We start from the raw sequence: 24,532 nt of genomic DNA, 5'->3' as shown, positions 1-24,532 counted from the left end.
TCTTTTTCTTCCTATTTAATGTATATAAACTTTCTAATACTTCAGTAGTGTCAAATTTCCCGGTCCATGAATAGAATACCAGAGCTACGGTAAACACTGACAGTTGAGAGAGCAGCAGTAGAAAGAGCAAGGAAATGTAAAATGCCATTGGCATCCATTATGACGACTGGGGGCGCTGACATTAGTCATTGTCTCGCGCACAGCTGCCCGGTAGCAGATGGCTGCTGTCTCACTGTAGGCCATTATCTAATGTGACATGGGCAGACCTCTGAGCGTTTCCAATCTGTCCTCACTATACCGAGCTGCATCATTGGACTATGGCTGATAACAGGAGACAATAGCTCAACGGGCAAGACTTGCAGCAATATGGCCGCTGGGGATAGGCAGGAGGGTGGAGGAGCTTGGTGACAACCCCTGTGGCAGCTATACAGGTTGTCGAGAGTAGGTCGATATGATAAATTGATGGCCTTAGTAAATTGCGGACTTTGTCCCCTTTCATGAGGCCCTGTTGATCCTAGAGGGAGTAGTCAGCAGGATGACTATTAACTCCCGCGGTCTCAGAGCGCTCGAGGGCGTACAGATTAGGGTTCAAACGTAAAATACAGAGGTCATTTGTTGAACGATAAGACAAAGCCACATTACACCCCGAGTTTATAATCAAGCACCCGGCTATTAGCCCTGGAGCATCATGGGCCCCCAGGCGCAGATAGGAATTAATGAACAATAGAAATTCTACAACTGAATTCCCGTCAGTGTTCACCCCTTAGCAGAAGGGGTATTACTAGGAAATGGGAGAGAAGGTGCCATTAGGGTGCGTTCAGACAGGGCGTATACGGAACTGCAGGCGGAAAATCTGCAGCATTTATAGTAGCAGCAAATCTCATCCATGTGCTGTTTAAAAAAAATATATATTGTGCTGTACGCATTTTAAATCCACAGCTGAAGGGCTGCTTTATTAATCAGATTTTCTAAAATTTTACATTTCATCCAGAGGCTGTCAAAAAATCTGCAGCAGAAAATTGACCTGCTGTGTAGATATGAAATCCTCAGTATGAAAATGTATGCTGAAGGTAGGTCTACCTTATTAATCAGATTTTCAAAAATTTTACAAAATCTCATCCACACAACAAGCCAAAAAAAATCTGCAGTGGAAGATTGACCTGATGTGAAGATATGAAATCCGCAGCATGAACATTTTTATGCTGAAGGTCTACCTTATTTTAATCCGATTTTCTAAAATTTGACATCTCATACGCACACAAGCCAAAAAATATGCAGTGGAAAATTGACCTGCTGTGCAGATATGAAGTCCGCAGCATGTCAGTTTATGCAGAAGGTATGCTTTATTAATCAGATTTCTTGAAATTTTCCAAAATATCATCCACAAAATTGACCTGTCGAGCAAATATAAAATCCTCGGCACGACGATTTATGCCGCAGATTTCACTCTTTGAAATGCATCAGGTGAACTCTGCATAATAATTATTTAATAATTTGAAACAGCCACCTCGGTAGGGAAACTCTGTTTCATGAATATAATGCCAGGACCACAGTAAAGACTGATACCGGAAAGTAATGGTGGATATAACCAATGGAAACCCTTTAAGATCTATCAGATTTCGAGGCTGGATATGGACAATTTGGGATTTGCCCCAATAATGCCACGTAATCTGAAAATTGAAGGGGTGTTCCAGCTATTTCACGACAATTTTATTTTAAACTTTTCTGACTTATTCCAAGATCTATTGTCCCACTGCTGAGACGACCTCTGATCACAAGAATGGGGGTCCTGTATCCCCCATTTCAATGGAACAGCGACCAAGATTGTGCGCTGCTGTTCCATTCAAACTTTATGGGACTGTCGGAGATAGCTGACGGCTGTCCTTGACTTCTCTTTGGCAGTCCTATAGCTTTTGAACGGATTGCGGCACGCATGCTCGACCATGACTCCATTCAAACAAGGGATGCCAGACCCCTTTTCGCTTGATCGGAGGGGGTCCTATCAGTGGGACCCCCAGCAATCCGACACATTATAGGCACTAAGTTTTAGTCCCAGGACGATGGCGTCTCCTGACATAACTACTTGCATCCCCCATGTAATGGCAATTACGACTCCTCTGTTATTCCTACTAGAAGTTATGAATGAATTGCTAGAAGTTTGCATTGGAGGTCTAGAGTAGTAGAGTATTATGGGACTGAAGTGCGTGCTTGGCCACCGCTCCATATAACTTTTCCCCGCAGATATTCTGGTAAGGTCTCATGCACACGACCGTTGTTCTGGTCCACATCCGAACCGCAGTTTCTGTGGCTCGGGTGCGGACCCATTCACTTCAAAAGATGCTGTACGCATCCGTTGCTCCGTTCCGTAGCCCCGCAAAAAAAAATATAACCTGTCCTATTCTTGTCCGTTTTGCGGACAAGAATAGGCATTTCTACAATGGGCCGCCCGTTCCGTTCCGCAAATTGCGGAAGGCACACGGGGAGGCTTCCGTTTTTTGCAGATCTGCAGTTTGCAGACCGCAAAAAACGGAACGGTCGTGTGCATGAGGCCTAAGGAGGGACCCATATTTTAGAGATCATTGGGGGTAAACTACCCCTTTAAATAAATGTACTACCTGCTCTAGTGGTGTACAGGAGGAGTTACTCCCCTCAAATACTACTAATGGCCGCCAGCCAGGTCCACCGACATGCTCCACGTCCTTACATAATTATTGCAATCCTTAGGCTACATGCACACGAACGTTCTTTGCTTCCGTGTCCGTTCCGTTTTATTTTTTTTGGCGGATAGGATGTGGACCCATTCATTTCAATGGGTCCGCAAAAAATGCGGAGAGCACACCGTGTGCTGTCCGCATCAGTATGACCGTTCCGTTGCCCCGCAAAAAAAATTAGAACATGTCCTATTCTTGTCTGTTTTAGGCATTGTTACAATGGATCCGCAACGGATGGCATACGGATGTCATCCGTTTTTAGTTTTTTTTGCGGATCCGCAATTTGCAGACCGCAAAACACATACGGTCGTGTGCATGTAGCCTTATTATGTATTTTTTGCTGATTCAGCGCCAGGTCACTCACCTTATCCAGGTAAGTGACCTCGTTAAGTGAGTGACATCCGCTGCACTCAGCACTACATCAGCAATGTGCACATACTGATAATTGCAGACGGCTGGTAACATAATCTCCAATTTGCACATGGTTTGTTAGTGTACATACAAGATCTGATTTACATGTAGATTGCAAACCCCGCGCCGGCTGCACCAGGGGACGAACAGGTCTGACAAGTCGCCTGCACGAGGCCGGTTGTAGTCATTTGCAATTTTCTGAGTCACATTTGCTTACTTGTCACCCCCCACCCCCTTCCTCGTTCATTCAGGTTGCTTTTATTTTTCCTAGAACTCATTACCATCTCTAAAAGAGTTAAACACGACGCTCAAGGGTTAAAAATCTGATAGTTTTTTGTTTTTTTTCCTCTTTTGCCTTTTTGTTTTTTTCTGGCTCCCTTCTTTTGTATTTTCATGTGTGTTTTCCGTTCCACTCCCCTGTCTCCTCCTCCAGCCCTCCTCTTTGCCTCTGTCTTCTCCTCTCTTCGCCCCCTCCTCATATAGATGTGATTCCGCCTTTCAGACTTGCAGCTCCCTCATTCGTTAACACCAGCCCTATAGGCCTCAATTAGTAGCCATGGCAATGCTTTTTGAATGGGGAGGGGTGGAGCCCGGGGAGGGTTAAAGACAGCTAAAATTACAGTGGGTTAAAAAAAAAAAAAAATGAGCAAAAAATCTGTAAGAGGGGCTGAGCTCTGCCAGAAGAGGAGGAGAAGGAAGCTCTCTGACTGAGTTCCTGGCTTCCCAGCACTACCGAGGATTCTTGGGAAGATTTTGGGACACATGCCAGTGTCCCCATATCCCGTCCCTGTCAGATTCCTAACAACCGACCAGCTAGACGGAAAGCCTGCAGAGCTGTCAAGGAACCTGCTGTACGGTCGCTGACTTTTTTTGGATGGAAGATTGTCCTGGATCACATGCTTGAATCCTACCCAGATCCTTTTTGAGGGTATCTCAACCTCCTTAGTTCCAGGATTAAATGAAAGGAACTAAGAAGATTTATGCCAGAAGACGCGAGGGAAGTATATTTTTTGAAGGATCTAAGCTAAAGCTCTGAAGACATCAGCTTTGGAGAACCTTGACCATGGAGATCTTTGATGGAACCATGCAGCTGTCAAGAACATGGTACTTGGGTGATTTTTATCAATTGAGTTAAATCCTGGAGGAGAAACCCTGAAGTGGTGGTCTGTCCATGGTCACTCTTTGGAGGAATGTGGTTTGCTTTTTGCTCATGGGAGAAATTAGCTTTTCCGCCGTCATTGGGTGTCTTTGACACAAGGAAGAAGAACCTAGGGGTGTTGGAGTTCAATGGCTAAATCTATATGTGTCCTCAAGCATCCACCTACAAAGATGGTTGGAAACCTCTAGGGGTAGCTTGGAGCTTAGAGATTGTACCTGTTGCATTGACTCGTGTTGCACATAACTGGGCATGTATATGGACAAGAGCAACCTGAAAGGTAAGCAAATTCGGGGAATGTTGGGTTCAGGTGGGTAGATCTTTACCAGTCAAGGTCCTAACAAAAAAAGGTATCAAACCCAAAGCACGCACCGCACGTCCTGTATCCTTGAAGGATTTCCTGCATAGTGTCTACATGTGTTTAAAATGTATTCTTCTCTAGTCTGGACTCTGAAGTCAAGGAAAATCCTAAGTATGTAGCTACAATTGGATTTCCCTGAATGCCACTAGTTGAGGAAACCTAATTTTGGGACTATCCATTTAGACACCACGTACAATCGGTGAGAATTCCCCATATGGTACTGTGCCAATATTTAGTCTTACTGGTTTTACAGATGACAAGATGGTAGGTCATAGTAAGGCACTGGTGTATGTATGTGCAAGGATAAAGTCATTGTGTCTATCGTCAGACTCAAAGGGTTCCCCAGCTGATGTATGAATAGATGACATTATTTGGACCCCCGTTGATGTCAAGTCCATTCACTCTGACCTATCTTTGACTTGTGTATCTCCATTGGTTTCCAACACTCCCATTCATTTCAATGACATCGTGGCTGTGCTCTGATCTTCTGTAGGGCCCCATTATCATGTCAGAGTCTAAGGTTCTCCAGTTGGACCCAGGCAGCCGTACAGGAGCCCCCAGACCTGACATGTCCACCTCTCTCATTACAACGGTCTTGTTTTTGGAGTAAGCTCTTTTATTTCAATTACAGAGAAGTATTCCGACTAATTTGCGCCATATACCCCGGTATCCTTACCTAGACCATCAATTACCGCGAAGCACATGGCGCGGAGGTGAAGCAGGTTTAAATAAGCTGCAGACGTCTCGCTCGGCTGCCTGATCTCTGAAAATTACTCGTCACTTGATTAATAATTAAGATAGCAGTAAATAATTAATTGGCGCCACAGCTGCTGAATCCTAAGCCTGGAGGATGATCAGCAGCTAGTGGTGTGCAACCAAAATATTAAAACCGCCACTCCTCACCTCCTGTGAGTCCTCACTGGTCCTCCCCAAACAATGTCCCCCGGGTGCAGTAGATACGTCTATTAGTTATGTCTGCAGGGCTTTATTAGCAAATCTCAGAAGGTCCTGGATCTACAGTGACATGATTTAGATATTTAGGGTTTTCATATTTTATGTCTACCTGACCACACATGATGCTCATGAACATGGCAACACGCATGTCTATAGGCTCATACTTCTGTATGTCTTCAGTTAGAAGCATAGCTTCTAGGTGCTGTATGGTGGTGTTAGATGACGTATAGAAGTACTGTACTGCACCACATGGCTCTCTAAGGTTGGCCATCAGTCAGTTGGCCTTCCGACCCCCCCCATACACATGATCGTGTTCTGAACGAGAAGAATGGATTCAGCCCATCAGACACCTTTGGTGGGGGTTTATCTCCCAAAGAACTTTAGACTCTGGCATAATAATGGGGCCCTACAGAAGATCAGAGCACAGCCACGATGCCATTGAAATGGGGCATGTTGGGAGGTGGGGCATGTTGATATACCTGTATGGCCAACTTAAGACTGAACGATAGGGACTCTGTGTCCTACAGCATGGGCCACGCTTTGTTACACTCATGAGGCCTTGTGGTTCATGCACATTGCCGTATTATGGCTCCATATATATAGTGGCCGTCTGGCCGATCACAGCTCAGTGCTGGAACCATACATGGTGCCAAGGATGGGATTAAATTCTGATATCAGGATGAGATCTCGCCCGTAGCACTACCATATGGCTTCTGCACTGAGCCGTACTATGGCTGATTCATCCATGGAACATACATGGAGCTGCAATACGTCTATGAGCATGATGGGGGGACTATTTAGTGTCCATACAAAGCTTTATACAGGCCATTTTTCTTTCAACTTTTTAGAGGTTCCTCTTGTAGGACCCCTATCCTGCCGGTGTTGCCAGCCTGAGCAGGAGATGCCCCACCAATCACAGGGGTCAGTGCGGCATTCAGTACGTCTCGTTTCAAGGGGGATTCCACCCTCTGGAACCACGGCTGTTGCTAAAAGCTGATCGGCGAGGGTGCCGGGTGTCGGACCCCCCACCAATCTGATATGGGTGACCTATGCTATGGATAGGTCATCAATATGTTGGTCTCAGACACCCCACATGGAGACACGTCAATGGCACCAGTTACGGGAATCTTCTACTAGCACCAATAGGGTTTCAGCTGCTTTACAAGTGGGAATCCCGCCAATGCCACCTGTGGGCTGCCCCCTGGCGTTGTCTTCCTGATGTTTTGTCGGTGCCAGCCCCGTTGCAACGTTTGTCGATTGCTTTCATCCGCTCTGCCCGTAGAAAATACATGACGCTGTCAGGTTTGTGCAGCTGCAGCATCTTCCAGAGAGGAAGCAGACATGAGGGCACAGCGCTGGAGATAAAGGACGTCTCGTGTCAGGGAGCAGACACTGCAGGCTTCCTTACATGGCGGGATGGGTATGTGAGCACGGAAACAATGGATGACATTTTTATTTTTAAATGCCATATTTTTTTCAGCCCGTGTCATTTTTACTTCCTTTCACCTGCACAGCATTTTAAGTTTTTGCCCTGTGCGTCCTTTTTGCATAACCAGTGACCTGCAGAGCTGAATGCGTCATTTCTCACAGGATCCCCCGCCATGATCCCTCAGCTTCCCCCACAGTCGCCACTGATGCCTATGACACCAGCGGACCCTGCCACCTCCTGTTGGTGGATCCTGAGAATCTAACGCGGGAGTCAGCAAACTCCAGCCATAGTGAAACTACAGCTCCCAGCATGCTCCACTCACTCCTATGGAAGTTTTGAGAAGAGCCAAGCAAGTGTGCATGCTGGGAAATGTAGTTTCTCAACGGCTGGCGTGACGGAGGTTGCTGACCCCTGATCTAACATCTAAGGCCTGATGCACACGACCGTATGGATTTTGCGGTCTGCAAATTTTCCGATCTCAAAAAACGGTTACCATCTGTGTTGCGTCCGCATTTTTGGCTGTGACCCATTAACTTTGCTGGGTCCGTGGTCCGCATTTTGGGGACACGCAATCACACGACCGTATAAATGGATTAAGACCCATTCATTTCAATGGGGCCGCAAAAGATGCGGACAGCACACGGTGTGCTGTCCGCATCCGTTGTTCCATTCCGCGGCCCTGCATAAATTATGGAGCATGTCCTATTCTTGTCCCCTCTTGCGGACAAGAGTGGGCATTCTCTGTATAGCGCCGGCCATGTGCGGTCTGCAAAATGCGGAACGCACCTGGCCGGTATCCGTGTTTTGCGGATCTACAATTTGCGGACCGCAAAACACTTACGGTAGTGTGAATGCACCCTAAGACATGTGCTATCTTTTTGTGGAACTGACATATGGATGCAGAAGGCACAGGGATCATCCGTAGGGTAGAACATGTCCGCAAAAGGCAGACCCCGTACCCATTGGAGTCAACGGGCCAGCAAAAAAAATGCAGACGACACATGGACCGTATGCGTATTTGGCGGAACCGCAAAATGGATAAAGTCGTGTGCATGAGGCCTAAGTGTCTGGCAGTGGCAGCCTGTCACCCATTCTCTATGGCAGTAAACTTGCATGCTCAGCCAATCCAAGTGTGCATGTTTATGGAAGGTGGGTCCTGGGAGAAAGGAAACAGCATCTAAATTTTATTCCCCAAAAACAGATCCACTTTTGTCCAGGGTTTACACAATCCCTTTAATAGCCCCTTTAAAGGGACACTCATACAATGCTACCGTATTCTTTAGACAAGCTATACACATTGTTTCACAGGATAGGTAAGTATCTGATTGGTGGGGATGCTACCATTTGGGGCTAGGACCTCCGCTGATAATGAGAATGGGGGGGGTTCCATGCCCTGGTATGAATGGAGCGGCAGGTCGTGCATATCTGCTGCTGCTCCATTCATTCTCTACGGGACTGACCGTCAGGGATCGCATTCTAACATGGCACAACCCCTTTAAAGGGTAGATTCCAACCAGGAGCATTTGTTACCTGTCCGAAGGGTAGGTAACAAATGCTGGATCGGCGCCTGGCTGTTTCTGTCAGTGCCATAGACTTTGGGTGGAGCGGCAGCAGGCCCCACCTAGTCTTGCGCCAGGGGGTCCCAGCAGTTGACCCCCCAACAATCTAGAATGTATAACCTATCTAATGAAGATGTGATAAATGCTTATTAAAAACATGCTTCTGGGCGGAATACCCCTTTAATACGCCATATGGATTTGAACTGTGTTGTGGTCAGCCTTTTTTGTTTTTCCTGTTGACATCCTCTGCTACCCTCTATTAACAATTTGTTTTTTAAAGGGAACCCAGATAACAGAATTATATCACATATAAATCCATTGAGAAGCGACTTTGCGTTCCTGCTACGCGGGTGCAAGATGATGACAGGGCTTCACGTGGCACACTATTGACTCTGTATTGAATTACAGTTTAATATAATACAGGGAGGACATAGAGCTCTATTGTGTATCCCAAGCACATGGCTCGGGGAGGGGGGCTTCGATCAGCTGGTCTGTAGGGGGGGGAGGGGGGGTTCAGATCACAGTAAAGAGGCCCCCTGCCAATAACCGCTTTTCACAAAGATCACTGATCCGTGTCGCAGCTGCTCCACCCCGTCCATATTGACCACAGATATAGACTACCTTGGGCCAGAAATAGTGCTTGCATTGTGCTGACTACTGCTGACGTCTTTGCGAAGAGGTCATCGTGGTTGTCACCAAGATCAGTGATGTCAGCAGCATTGTGGAGGTAGCATAATGACAAGATTTATTTAAAGGGGTTCTCCGCGGAGGGGAAATAACACAACACGTCATGTGCTCAGGCCTACAAGCCAAAGGGTATTTGCTTCTTTATTTTTTCCAGGAACAGCACCCCCCCTTGTCCTTGGTTTGTGTCTGGTATTGCAACTAATTTCCATGGAAGTCATCTTTGAGTGTCCACAGGATAGGGGGTAAATGTTTGATCGATGAGGTCCGACCACTGGCGACCCTAGTGATCGTGTGACCAGGGATACCTAGTAACCCCATAGATCTGAATGGGGCCACGCACCACCGCTCCATTCTTATGGGGCAGTTCGGTGGCACTTGAAGACCCTTGCTCTCGTGATCACTGGGGGTCCCACCAATTGGACCCCTAGCAATCACTTGCCCCCTATCCTATGGATTGGGGGAGAGAGAATGAGCTTTGGTAAAGAATATGGTTTTACGTCCTTGGGCAAGACGTAGGTAAGCATGTCTGACATCTTGGTCATCGGCATATTCCACCGCCCTCGCATATCCCCGGCCCCCTGAGATCAATACTCAGAAGCTGAAGATTATACAGAGATGAGCGGCGCTGCTTATCTCTTCCTGTCCTAGTCACTTATTATCGACATATCATGCTCCCTCTCTAAGAAGAGGTTCTTCAGCAGCTGCAGTGCGGATTATACAGCACTATTTAGGATTTATGGTCAGTTTTTGACTGGGGAGGGGATTTAACATTGACAGTTCTATGCTCCAGCTGCTGCAGAACATCGTTATACCCACTTCAGATGCTGTAGACCAGGGATGGCCAAGCTGCGGCTCCACGATTCCCACCATGCCCTGCTGTAGGCTGATAACTGTAGACAGTCTGGGCATGCTGGGAGTTGTAGTTTTGCAACAGCTGGAGAGAGGCAGGTTGGCCATCCCTGCTGCAGACTCTGTTTATAAAAGAACGAGGATGTTCAAGGTCAATGTGGACAGCAAGCTCTTTATTAAAAAAAAGAGGCGCTGCAGCAGCTCAGGTGATGAATATGGAGACAAAACTCTTAATTTTCTAGGTCTCCAGCAAAATCTCCCCCTACAGAAATATGCAAGTCAAGCGGTTTACCTGCGGTCTATATGTCCTGCCTATAAAACAGCGCCACCTGGTGGAATGAGGGCATATATATATATATATATATATATATATATATATATATATATATACGTATATACGTGCAGCAGATGGGGATTTTAACAAATCTCATCCACACGCTGCAAAAAGTTTCTGCGCCCCAATTGACCTGCAGGTGTGAATTTTAAAGTTCCATTCTATTTGGTGATGGATTTGCACCGTAGATTTCACCCTTTGCAACGTGGATCAGCAAATCCATTCCAAAATCCATACGTCACATATGTAGGTTTTGCAAAAAAAAAAAATTATCCAACAATTTTTTCAGGCCTCATTCAGATTACCTAAGCCCCACCCATTCCCAAATTTGCCGGGGCTGTCTCTGAAAATTAAGGAAAGTCCCTGCAAATTCAGGACTGCTGGCAACAATGCTGTCGGACCGAACACTGACCCAGTATAGGGACGCCTACAGACGCCATTTTTACCGTTGCTAGGAAACGCTGGGTGGGCATTTTTTTTTATAACCCTTGGAGGTTAACTACAGAACCCAAACTCAGTCCATATACATGCGGCTGTATCTGGTGCTGCAGTTCCACCCTTTCAAGAAAATGAGCTGAGGTGCAGTACCGGGTTCAGCCACGTGGAGTGCAATGCTGTGGTGGTGCTGCTGTGAAGGCGACCTCCCCGATCACACATTTATAATCTTATAAAATCCATAACTAGCAATTGTCTGTTTTTTTTTCCCACTTCTATTGAGAGGATTAGCGTGGAGTGAGGATGATCCTTTGTAGACATCTGGCCCGGAGCAATTCATCCCTGGAAATTGCTTCCAATGATTGTACTGCTAAATACGGCAATTTCTAGTGAGTCATAATGGGAAGACGGTCATTAGCACACACTGTAACGACCCTGCTGCCTGCTAATAGCCATAGTGTCACCGGATGATGCCTAAGGGCAAGCACAGAGGACCCCTGCCAGAGAAGGCTCCTCTATAGTGCTGTTTATTCATTGCATTGTATACTCATGTCCCTAGGGGGCAGTATTGTGGTGTAGTGCAGGTTCTCAGCTTCACTTATCCAGAACCATAGGGGGCAGTATAATGGTGTAGTGCAGGTCCTCAGCTTCACTTATTTAGCACCGTAGGGGGCAGTATTGTGGTGCAGTCCAGGTCCTCAGCTTCACTTATCCTGCTCTCAAGGGGACAGTATTGTGGTGTAGTGCAGGTCCTCAGCAGTATTGGTGCATTGCGGGTCCTCAGCTTCACTTATCCAGGACCGTAGGGGGGCAGTATTGTAGTGTAGTCCAGGTTCTCAGCTTCACTTATCCTGGTCTCTAGGGGGCAGTATTGTGGTGTAGTGCAGATCCTCAGCAGTATTAGTGCATTGCAGGTCCTCAGCTTCACTTATCGAGGACCATAGGGGGCAGTATTGTAGTGTAGTCCAGGTTCTCAGCTTCACTTATCCTGGTGCCTAGGGGGCAGTATTGTGGTGCAGTCCAGGTTCTCAGCTTCACTTATCCTGGACCGTAGGGGGCAGTATTGTGGTGTAGTGCAGGTCCTCAGCTTCACTTATCCAGGACTGTAGGGGGGCAGTATTGTGGTGTAGTGCAGGTCCTCAGCTTCACTTATCCAGGACTGTAGGGGGCAGTATTGTGGTACAGTCCAGGTCCACAGCTTCACTTATCCTGGTCCCTAGGGGGCAGTATTGTGGTGCAGTGCAGGTCCTCAGCTTTACTTACCCAGGTCCCTAGGGGGCAGTATTGTGGTGTAGTGCAGGTCCTCGGCTTCACTTATCCAGGTCCCTAGGGGGCAGTATTGTGGTGCAGTGCAGGTCCTCAGCTTCACTTATCGAGGTCCCTAGGGGGCAGAATTGTGGTGCAGTGCAGGTCCTCAGCTTCACTTATCCCGATGAATGGACTCGAGAAGTGAGGGCCGTTGTGAGGTCATATGAAGCTCTGCCCCCCCATGTGTCCTTTATAATAGTGAGGTCTTGGAGCACCAGAGTCCAGGCACAACTGCTACTCCTAATATCCACGCCCCTGGCAGATGTCATGTCTGTTCCTCATGTCCACTTGGCGGGTCTTGAATAAGTTTTAAAAAAATGCTATATTTATTCCCCTTTCACACATCAAGCTATGTTCAAGGTTCTACTAGTCTCCCATTACAAGAGAGCAGAGGATTGTGGGAACCCAGATGAGAGACACAGTTGAGCGTCGGGCCCCACAGCCATTCCTTGCGACCTCCGCCCCCCCCATACACATGCATGCTCAACTTGGCTGAGCATGTCTGTGTTTTACATCGCTACTGCCAGGCTCCGCTTGTGGCAGCATGTCTGAACTAAAGGGTCAGGCAGGTAGAAATACAACATGCCCGACCCTTCTGTTGACAGGGGAAAGTTGGGACACCCCCATAGCCATAATATAGTCGGCCAGTCCAAAATTACTATGTATGGCCAGGTATGGGTAAGCAGTTAGGTCACATGACTGACGACAGAGAGGATATCTCCTGTCTGTTTCCAAGGGCAACCAGTCATTATAGTGCAGGAGTCCTGTATACAATCCCCTAATATCTCTAGAGAAACTTCCACATTAATATGTAAAACAAAATGGAGGCCAAAGACACATCACAACTTTTTTTTTTTGTGTAAGTTTTATTGAAATGTTTTCTTTTTACAAACAGTCAAGCATCACAGGGAATGTAACTATCATCCAAAGCTGCTAAAAAACATGTTGATCAAGAGAAAATATAAAAATCAGTGCAAAATCCAGAGAAATAAGTGAAAAACAGAAAGTCTAGAAAACGAGGCCTATAAAAGTAGTAACTGCACAGTACAGTGAAAAAAAAAAAGTGGAGTGGTTGCCCATAGCAACCAATCAGGTAACTTCTTTCATCCTCCAACCTGCATTAGAAAAATGAGAGCCGGATTCTGATTGGTTGTCAGGGGTCAGTACTGAGCGGCTGAATGTTGTAGAAACGTATAATAGCATGTAGGAGGCTTATAGCGACAAAACTGAGCATTTCTAGTCAGTGCGCACACGGCGGCCATTTTGTAAGCAAAACCAACCTTTGTGAAAAATGAAGACGCCAGGGCATGATGCTATACTGGCTCCTGAATAACAGTCTTGCAACACTGATTTGCATGCGATTGATGCTAAGGGTATGTTCACAATGAGTATTTTCTGCGCTGAAAAAAACCTGAGGCAGAATCCGCAGGTTTTTTCGAAGTCTATTTTTTTTCGACACTGTTTCATTCCTGCCCATTTTCTATGGCACACAAAATCTGCATCAAGAATGGACAGGACACGTCTTCGGTTTTTAAAACCGCAAGCGGAAAAAGGAGGCAATGTTTGAATTAACATGCAAATTCCCCATTGAATTTAATTGGGAAGATCCGCATGCCTTTTTGGCGTGCGAACACACCGTAAAGGAACACACACAAAAAACTGATGCACAGTCCATGGCCTGTGGGGGGTGGAGCATGAGAAAAACTTTCACTTTGGTGTTCCTTGAAATTCTGTGTCATGCTCCGCCCCTTCAGGCCCACTGCTGTTTTTCAGTATTCCCATAGAGTCACATATCAGTAGTGGTTCTGCCCCCAAAATGGCCGCCTCCTAGTGTTGTACCATAATTAAAATATTGCTTCATATAAAAAAGTGATCAATTATAAATTAGGCAGAGGATACGTTTTAGGACATTGTTCTTGGCACAATTTGTATGACATTTACAATGGAATCTCCACCATTTTTTGGGGACATTTTATCATATTCCGTCACATCTAGACATACCTAACTTATCTAAATAATCTCACCTACTGAGTAGAAAAATAAGTCCTATCCCATTAGTAACTTCCCCACTAGTGCTTCTACTTGTTATTATATGTCCTTCAAGATCTGTTTTTGGCCCTTAAAGGGGTTGTCCACTTTTTGTTTCAAGGGTCTCACGGTAAGGGCAGAGGTCTCCTAGGTAACTTATCTCCGAGTAATAGTAGGCACTTATGGAAGCCTTCGATTTATTTTACTAAAATTCATCCCATGCATGAAAAGCTTTACACTTAAATTTTTCCTGTCACTTTGGCAACTTTTTGTATTCTTTGATTTTATTTTTGTCGCCCTGCAGTGGTTTTCTCTGTTGCCAACAGTCCCTAATTTTCAGAGACAGTCCCTGTAAATTTAGCCAAAATTGGGTGGCCTTGCCCATAAATGGATGGTTCTGCTCTGGGGTATGGTCTATTTGTCCCAAATTTACCATCTGCAATGTTGGTAGTGGTAGGTATTCTGGACAGGGAGTGAAAAGGTTAGTATCCCAGGGAGACACAGCCGACACCTGTGCTTATAGAGAATCCCTCGAAGGATGGCTATGGTTCTCAGGGCCCATGATGGATGGATGGGGGTAACCATATAAAAATCCCACACGTGATGTAGTTACTGGCATCTCAAGATACTCCACCCAAAACTTCCCGACTATCATGCCACCAAAAAGAAGAGTCATGGCATATGCCTACAGTCCAAAACCAACAACCGCTGAAGGGTCTATTGTCTTTTTGCTGTCCGCTAAGACAGAGTCCTTGTCAATAGTCTCTTCAGACAGACTTGGTTCTAAGATACTCCTTTAAGCAAGAATCGGCCATTGTTAAATATCGCCTAAGGGATCTGGAAGGAATTAGCTGTGAGATCTCGTAAAAAAACAAGCTGAAAATACTTCTTTGTTTTTTAACAGCAATGCTCCGAAAAAAGTGGTCACCCAGGTTTTTTTTAAGGTAGGGTTCATGAAGTTGTATTTACTTTGGGCCCAGCGGGGGGGTAGTGCAGAGGTAAAATTCCCAGTAGCTCTAAGGACGTGACCCTATGGGCCATCAGAGCCACTGACTAAATATGGCTGTGCTTAACTGCTACGCGACCCTAATTTTCAGAGGCAGTCCCGTCAAATTCAGACTATACCAGAGCAAAAATGGACGGGACTTATGTAAGATTCACCCGTAAGCAGGTGGTCCTAGGAGTGAAGGGGGCCTTCCCAGGGTAGGGCTCACATGCCCTGAATTTACCAACTACAATGTTGGCAAGCATGGACTTTGGACTTTGTGTGAATTTTTGGGAGTCCCACCAATTTCAACCATCTTTCTATGGAGGCCGGACCACTGTCAGATGAATCAAGGATTGGATGGTTCCTGTCAGACTTTTTGTTTTAGTGGGAGATAAGCAGTGCCTGACCAACACTTATCATTCACAATTCAATGGCCAGGTCGGATAATAATAGTCGGCCAACCGTTATATCTCCAATAATGGCCACATCTATGACCAGTACTGCTGTCTGCCGCTCAATACTGCAATCAGCCGTGATGGATTGGAGAATTTTTTGTTTTTAGAGAAAAAGTACCGTCATATAGAAAAGACCTACAAAAAAAATTATTAAAATACAAGATTTTTGTGAAGGTTACGCCTTCGGCTTCTATACATAGCACATTCTTCTATGGTGTAGCACAGAACAACTAAACATTGCAAAACCAAGACACACTGATGACATTTGCAGTTTCCTTCAGACTTTTTCAAGGCAGACATGTTGCGGTAATCGAGGTCAAGCTGTAAAACAACTTAGTGCGGTTTTAGACGGCCACCATGTGGCTCCAATACCCCTGGGATCTACTGACTCCAACGTAGACCTCTGTAAGGTAGTCTAAGATGGGTTCTGCAGAACCACAGGCCTAATTACCCCTGTGTAAAACCGGGCCTAACAGCAAATGGAGCAGTTGCCCCTAGCAACCAATCAGAAGACTTGTTTCATTCTGTAAACTTCACTGGAAAAATTAGAGCAGGGATCTGATTGGTCGCTATGGGCAGCTCCACCAGTTTGTGAGTGTAGTAGTTTTTATACACAAGGCCCAAACCACATGAAAATGGAGGACCTACATGACCATTGATGTTTATTTCCATACTCTGTACTGAAAAAATTTACCTCAGAAACACACCACAAAGTCTTAAAAGGAAACTCCACTCATCACTAAAATACAGATTAAAGTACATTTGTGTAGGGCTTAGGTTTCTCAGAGCATGTCATAGTACACACAGGGGATACTTTTTCTGTCCTGGGTCTTTGTTGTTAAAGGAGTCGTACTGGGAAAAGATGGTGGCTTTTTTTTAAGAAACTGTTTCACTCTTGCCCACAGACTGTGGTTTTGCATCTCAGCCCCATATGGGTATATGCACATGTTGCGTATTACGTATGGAGAATCCGCAGGTGTAGTGCGGTACCAGTCCTTGCGGAAAACCCACATAAACTACGCTGCCATGTGGCCTTTAAAGGGGTTTTCTCAGAATTTGATATTGATGGTCTATACTCCAGGATAAGTCATCTGATCGTTGGGGGTCTGACCCCCAGCACCCCCACCAATTAGCTATTTGAGGAGGCTGCAGTACTACGGTGAGCGCTGTAACCTCTCCCTAGGGCAGTGATGTCACGTTCATTAGTCACATGACCTAGTAAATGGGCCTGAGCTGCAATACCAAACACAGCCACTATACAGTGCACGGCGCTGTGCTCGGTAAGCTGCGAGGAGGCCGCAGCGCTGCTCTTCAAACAGCTGATCGGCTGGTGATACCGAAGTTGGACCCTCACTGATCAGATAGGACCTATAATGGGGATAGGCCACCAATATCAAGATCCCAGATGACCCCTTTAAGAGAAAAAGGCTGAGCTGTAATACCACATATAGCCCATGGACAAGAGTGGCGCTACAGGACCCTATAAAAGAAAACACCCACTAACCCTCTTCACTACAAATTTCTGCTTACATTCTGACATGCTGTATAGTAGCCATATGTTAAAAATGTTATTACAAAAACACTATAAAAACATGATTTTTATTTTATTAGCGGATACCTCTCCCCTTTTTAATGGCTTTTGGCAGTGAGAAGCCAGTAACACAAATGCTCAATAAAGTCATCAGAAAAATATCCACTAGTTAAAAAAAAAAAATTATAATAAGGAAATAAAAAAAAAGTGCACTTACATATTGCTATTTTCAGGTGTTCTCCCAGTACTCATGTGTTGTTGTTTTTTTTACATATATATATATATATTTTTTTGTAGAATGTTAAAACTGTTGGCATTGTCAAGCAATATAAAAAATCCTATTACTAAGTAGGGTATAACTAATGACTGTGTCGGTATTTAAAGGGGAAGGATCTGCAAATGTATATCAATGGCGGTTCTAGAACACATGGACTCCGACGTACTTTAACATTTAGGCCGCGTGCACATGGTCAGCTGTGCTCGCGGAGCATGTACCGCAGCACACTGAGGTCACTACTACTGAGCTGTAGGCCTCCATGTGCTACCCAAGATGGAGATATCTCCACCTTTTGAAACAGTGCGTTCATGTGCCTCCATATGAAACTGGAGGCCGATGAAGGTACAGTAGGGGCTAACATGGGTGCTGTATTACGCCATGTGCAGGAGCCTCAGAGCTACAGTTTTTGAAACAGTGGAGTGTAATTTTGTTCCTAAAAACTCAAAGGGGTACCCCGCAGATCAGCTGTTTCAGGGTAGCTCCCCATGAAGTTCTCATGAAAGGGGGGGTGGGGGGGGTTGATACTTCCCTTTTCTACAAGAAAAAGGAAGAAATGCTAATATTTAGGCCTTTATGCTTTTGCCATTTTGCGGATTACGGATTTGGAAGGTACTCCGTGTGCATTCCGTTTCCATGTGTCCATATTTCCGTTCAGAAAAAAAAATAGAACATGTCCTATTATTGTCCGCATTACGGACAAGGATAGGACTTTTCTATTAGGAGACAGCTGTTCCATTCCGCAAAATACGGAATGCACACAGATATCATCCGTATTTTTTGCAGATCCGTTTTTGGCGGACCGCAAAATACATACGGTCGTGTGCATGAGGCCTAATTCTACAAACATATGCAAATAAGAAATTTTTATAATTTTTGCTACTAAAACTGATTAAGAAATTACTTTTGAGGTCAATGGTTTGGGTTAGATCACACCCACGAATAGAAACTATTCAGAGTATTTCAAAAATGCATCCCAATGTTGCTGGCGCCTGGGAAAGTTAACTTAAAGATCCCAGTTTCCATAATAGTTCTCCAAGAAAGATGTTCACCTCTGTCCACTTACACCCACATGCCTGAAGTTAAGCTACCTGGTCTTCTATACGTTCAACAAATAAAAAAGAAAAACATAACCACATCCCTACATTCCCAAGGTAGACCAGGTTACCTTGGTCAAATTAGGGTCCACATGGACCAAGGTAGGAACATCTACAATAAATGTTCAGCCATGAAGGTAGAAGTGGACAAAGGTAGGAGCATCTGCAATATACGTTCAGCCATGCAGGTAGAAATGGACCAAGGTAGGAGCATCCACAACATTTGAAGCTAAAAAGTTCCTACTCATATCAGAATTTACAAAAGTTTCCATCACCTGAAAACTTTTTGGTTAGACACCTGGATTCACTGAGAAATGTAGGATTTCCTGCCAAGTAATGGGGATGTATCTACCTATAGATGCTCTTGTGTCAATGGACCACCTGTACTTCACCGTGTCCTACATGTAGCAGTGTCAGCCATGATGAGACAATATTCATCAGAATGGAGCCTATTGATCCACCGCCATAACATGAGTACCCTACCACTCAATGTTCTCAATGAAATGCTACGTTGGTCTGTCCAAAAAAAATAAAAAATATGATTTGTCATTCCTGGAAAAAAGGACTCAAGCATCAGTGGCTACCTCACCATTTTCTTGAGGCTGAAGCTGCTCCCTCTCGGCTTCCTCCTGGGGAGGACGTACACGTTTGAAGAACCCAAGCTTATACATTATGAAGACCATCAGAGCCAAAAGAAGCAAACCTGATAATACTGCAAGTACTATGACCCAGACGGGCACCGGGGCCCCGGATGACTGGTTAACCCATAGAATATTAGTGGTAACCTCTGTAGAATTGTTTATATCAGGAAGTTTCATGGTTTTATACGGGAATTCCAAGACATGGAATGTGGCAGAGGACTTCAGAGAGTAGGAATGATTCTGGTTCTCGCTATTCATGAAGGTTGGTGTCCACAGTCTTGATCGAATATATAAAATTGCACTTTTTCCTTTTTCCACACGTTCCACGTGACACTCAATCTTGAGACATTGCGCAGTTCCACATCTAAGGGTCTGCACGTCTCCTTCCACCTCCGAAAGATCACGACGATTGCGTTCATTACGAGTGACATTCTTTATATCATCTCCCTGGGAACTGGAGGGCGTAAGGTTGAGGTTGTTGATTACAACATCGGAAGTACAGTTCATGGGGCCATCAATTTCATATTTCATAATGTACAATAAGGTTTTGCTTTGGTACTTGTAAGGCCACTGGACATTGAGGATTGCTTTGCTGAACGTGCTGGGTCCGTTGTTTCGAAGCTCAAAGATATGTTGGATAAGTGGGCCAACTTCATCTTCTGTGGTTGGATGTTCTTTGGGTTCCCAGTTGGCAATTGGCAGGAAAACCTCGGTTGGAGTAGAAACTCCTCTAATTTCAACTGCTGCCATCACGGCCAGTGCTATCTGCAGCGATCTTTTGGGGCTGGTATTGTCATATTGGTTCGAGCTTTGTATCTGCAGGTCAAAGTTGACTGTGTCATCCATCTCGTTGAGCTGATGGACACTAAAGAGCAGGGCTGCCAACAACCTTGTTCTGGCCTTCATGGGGTTTCCGAGATCACAGACGACGAGTCTTGTCTGATTCTCCGTCTTTAACGCACAGGATAACCTCGACAGAGTTTCATTTTTTCGGACCACCCCGATGAAGTCAGCTTGGGGTGGGATGTGGACAATGAGTTCAGCCTCATAGGCCCCTTCGCCTTGGTTCTGGGCATCCACCAGCAGCGTCAGAGGGCTGTCATCTCCGATATACAGCTGTTTCGGCTCACTTTCTACTGACAGAATCAAGTTTGGCTTGCAGATATTGTCTTCACCGCAGTCCAGCAATATGTGGGCCTGTTTGGTTAGGTTGGCGGGGGTGAACTGATTTAAAATGGGCATTAGTCCGGATGAGTCAGTGGCCGCCTTGTAGTCCATTTGGTAATCCATGAAGACGGTGATAGGTGTAAGTTTGTCTCGAAACTCACTCTCATCCCGCAAATACGCCTGTAATTCTTCGCAACGTAAGGTGCCACCATTTCTCACTGTCATGTCCTTGGAATAGGTGGGCTGCTTGTTGTGGAGAAACAGCGCCCGCCTCACTGCGCCCTTCTGCTTCAGCTTATCAAGTACGAGTTCTACCTTAAATGATAGGTTTTCGGGTACTTTGCCTTTGCTACTGGCTTTCAGGCAGAATTTTACATCAAAGCAGGAGACTTTCACTGTATCGGTAAGGTTACAAGTCTTATTATCGGGATTTAGGAGCGACGGGTTGACTTCCAGTACCGCACTGACAGTTATAACGGGTCTAGAACGGTACAATATGGCCTTATCAGCCCCAAAGGCTCCAACCACAAGGTCTGGGTAACCGTTCTCATCCACATCGGTGGCTCCTTTCAGCGAGTAGCCAAAGCTTGCCGGCATGGTTTTAGATGCCCACTGACCTTCAAGAACCTGAGATGGTGTGGTGCTGATTCCAGAGCTCCTGCCATTGTAAATATAGACCAGGCCCCTTTTGTTTTCTCCTGCGTAAGGCGCCCCAATGGCGATGTCATTGAAGCCATCTTGATCCAAGTCACCCAGGGGGGCAATAGAGCTGCCGAATCTCGAAAACAGATCAAACCCGTTCAATTTGGTCAACACCTGTAGGCCCGATTTGCTCTGCTGAGCGAAAACAGTCACCTGGCCGACTTCTTGAAGCTTCCCATCCGAACCACGGTCCATAAAAAGTGGGGCGCCAACAAACAAGTCCATCAGGCCATCTCCATTGACATCCGTGGCGGCCACGCAATAGCCAAAGTAGGCCGCCATCTGCTCGCCGGAGAAATTGTAGAGCGACGCCATGTTCTGGCCATCGTAAATGGACACCATGCCTAGTGTCTGGGCAGCTCTGGGCACGCCGGAAACAAAGTCCTCAATGGCATCTCCGTTAAAGTCCCCGACCGCCACAGAGTAACCCAAATAGCTATCGTCATACTGGGGGCTGGCGGCACGTGTTGCCAACTGTTTGGCGTAGTTAATGCTGTAGCTGTTGGGGTTGTAGCTGCTCACGATATCGTCCACAGTGTCGGAAATAATTTGCCCTTGCCAGTAGAAGCTTCCAGGACCTCCTAGCAGTACCCGGTTGGCATTGGTGAAGTCCACACTGAATCCGCCCTGGCAGAAGCCTTGCTCCTGGGCATCGTGTCTGGCGTTGGACCTGCAGGGCGCATACTCTACGATCTTTTCTCCGGATTTTAAATAACAAGTCCCAACCGGTTCCCTCTCCTGCTTCCTCTGCTGGGTCCGCCAGTGGTACAGGGGGGCACAGGCCAGGATTTTGTCATCTTTGGCCCTCAGGGAAGCCCCGAACCACTGGTTGGACTTGAATTCAATGGGGTCATCAGCACTGTACAGGCGGTTACCGGTGGAGTCGAAGACAATGGACTGGCACTTGGCATTCCTCCAGTCGCACTTCTGCACGTCGCCCCCCTGGCTGATGTCTGGCTGGGAGGTGTTGGCTTTGGGGGCGCCAATGAGCAGGAACGAAGAGCCGGGGTCTGGCAGGAAGAAGTCCACAGCAAAGCCGAAGTAGCTGCCCTCCGGGCCGGAGTGCACCCGGGGGTGCTCGGCGTCCAGGTTAAAGCAGGAGGACGGGGGCAGCAGTAGCGCCCACAGCAGGAGGCAGGCGGCGCCCATGGCGCGTGCAGGGGGAGACTCTCTTCCCATCAGGACCGCTGATGAACAGTGGAGAAACTTCCGCCGATCCCGGGGACTTTCCTTGTTTTCCGAGCAGACGGGGCTGGAGGGGCAGGCACGGAGGCCGGGCCTGGAGACGAGTCATCCCGGAGGGCGTGGAATGGTGACGGTCTGCGGTCCTCCTGGTGGCTCGTGTGCAGCGCGGGCGGGAGAGGGTTAAAAGGGAACTCTGCGCCCGGCAGTGCAAGGGTCTAGGGTTAAAAAAAAAATCGGACGTTCGGCAGGAACAGGGTTAACACCGCGGGGGGGGGGGGGGGGGGGGGGGTGTAGGGCAAGGGTTAAATCAGGCATTGCCAAGGGGTGTGTGAGCAGGGGCTGTGAAGGGTTAAATCAGGGAATGTGTGACTGCAGGGGTTAAATGGGGCGGTGAAAGGGATATAAACAGGGAGAGGGGGCTGTGAAGGGTTAAATCAGGGAATGTGTGACTGCAGGGGTTAAATGGGGTGGTGAAAGGGATATGAATAGGGAGAGGGGGCTGCAAGGGGTTAAATCATGCAATTACAGGGGTATGAGTATGTAGGGGGGTGTTGCAAAGGGTTAAATCAGGCAGTGCCAGGGCTTATGAGCAAGGAATGGTGACTGAAGGGGTTAAAAACCAAGCAGTGCCAGGGGTATGAACCTAGTGCGGCAGGGGTATAGGCATGTAAAAGGGTCTGAAGGGGTTAAATCAGGCAGGGGGGGTTAAATGGGGGCAGTACCAGGGCATATGAGCAGGGAAAGGGGACTGCAGGGGTTAAATGGGGGCAGTGCAAGGTTTATTAAGAGGGGTCTGCAAAGTGTAAAATTGGGGCAGTGCCAGGGCGATGGGGTTAAATAGGGCAGTGCCAGGGATATGAGCTGGAGGAGAGGGCTGAAGGGGTTAAATGGGGGCAGTGCCAGGAGGTGAGCAGGAAGAGGGGCTGAAGGGGGTTAAGTGGGGGCAGTGCCAGGAGGTGAGCAGGAAGAGGGGCTGAAGGGGGTTAAGTGGGGGCAGTGCCAGGCATATGAGGAGGGAGAAGGGGCTGCAGGGGGGTAAATCAGGCAGTGCCAGGGTATGAGCAGGGGGTTAAGTGGGGGCAGTGCCAGTGTCCATCCTATTAGCACATGACCGTGTTGTGCCATTTAGCCTAATTCCATTGATCCTGATTAAATTCTGAGCCTGGAGATGGGGGGTGGGGGTCTCCTCCTCTCCCTCCCCCCACCGCTGACATCACCCCCATGACACTGCTATTACACACATGTCTCTAATTAGGAAGCCATGTCCTGAGAATTTCCCGCGTGCCGCAGCACGGGAGGGGTTAAGGAGCCGCTGCCTGTCTGCACTGGTTCCCTGGCCTGCATTCTCTGCAGTAAACATTGGCTCCTCCAGTCTCCTTATAAGGAGCCTCCCTGATCATGGAGATGGCCTGCGGTCCAGTCACTTCCAGCTCCTGGCCTGCAGAGCTGACACTTCAAAAAACATGTATTAGTCATATCCTAGGAAAGCTGGGTGACAGCCCCCACCGACTTTCAGCCGCCTGCATGGCATCTGTCTGGTTTTGCAGGGACACATCTACTTCTCCCATACGGCTGTGGATATGTTACCGTCACTCAGCTTTCCAAGAAGCAGACAAATGGAGATAAAGGGAAATATAGATACTGCTGGAATGGCACTTTAATAATTTGACCAATTTGAGTATAGCAGATGTCGGGGGAGAAGAAAGGATTGGGCATGCTGACTCTCAGCATGTCCAATCCTATTGTTCTCAGAGAAACCTTGTACTCAGCCAGTCTCTAGCCGGGGGCTATACATACAATAGCGCAGGTGAATCTAATTACTGCCACGAATACTTTTACTTGTGACAGCTTGCACAAGAAAATAGCGTGCTTTTTTTCTATTTTTTATTTTTTTATAAAATTTGAAAAAAAAGTGGCTTTTTTAGTTCAGAAACAGTGCCACTCCTGTCCATAGGATGTGCTTGGTATTGCAGTTCTGACTCATTCACTTCAATGGAGCGAATGGATTCTAACATATCGATTTTGCATTGAGCAGCGCAGATACTGACTGCGCATGCGCCGCTGACGACACCCAGAAGTGGAGGCGGCAGTGGCTTCTGCATCTCTGATTCCAGATGTACAGAGAGATCAGCGGCGCAAGCGCAGCCAGAATCTCTGCTGCTCAGGTAGTAGCAGCAGATCCTCTGCGCTGGTGCCGATGCCTAGAGAAACGGCGCAGGCGCCAGATTGACAGGAATAGACAGGCCCTGTCAATCAAGGGAGTTTCTTGA

General features: G+C 46.8%; 2 protein-coding genes across 4 annotated transcripts in view; one reads left to right on the top strand and one right to left on the bottom strand.

Moving 5' to 3' along the window:
- Positions 1-24,532, top strand: part of FGD1 (FYVE, RhoGEF and PH domain containing 1) — a 102,473-nt gene that overhangs the window by 29,949 nt on the left and 47,992 nt on the right. The window contains exon 1 of one of the 3 annotated variants that reach the window (XM_044305628.1): positions 3,766-4,558. The exons of the other annotated variants lie outside the window; for them this stretch is intronic. Coding sequence (XP_044161563.1) covers positions 4,531-4,558 — 28 coding nt within the window. The 5' untranslated portion in view covers positions 3,766-4,530. Of the gene's footprint in view, positions 1-3,765; positions 4,559-24,532 lie in introns of those variants that run through there. 3 annotated transcript variants of the gene reach the window in all.
- Positions 18,225-22,340, bottom strand: ITGAV (integrin subunit alpha V). The gene has a single exon (XM_044305625.1). The coding sequence runs from the start codon at positions 22,254-22,256 to the stop codon at positions 19,134-19,136; it is 3,123 nt and encodes a 1,040-aa protein (XP_044161560.1). The 5' UTR covers positions 22,257-22,340; the 3' UTR covers positions 18,225-19,133.

Source organism: Bufo gargarizans, chromosome 9, assembly GCF_014858855.1.
Source record: "Bufo gargarizans isolate SCDJY-AF-19 chromosome 9, ASM1485885v1, whole genome shotgun sequence".
In the NCBI taxonomy this organism is placed as follows: Eukaryota; Metazoa; Chordata; class Amphibia; order Anura; family Bufonidae; genus Bufo; species Bufo gargarizans.
Note: the sequence above shows the minus strand (reverse complement) of the source record. Positions and strands in the feature narration are given on the sequence as shown.

Excerpts from the sequence above, each read along its gene's own strand:
- ITGAV (XM_044305625.1), bottom strand. The coding sequence starts at position 22,256 with ATGGGAAGAGAGTCTCCCCCTGCACGCGCCATGGGCGCCGCCTGCCTC.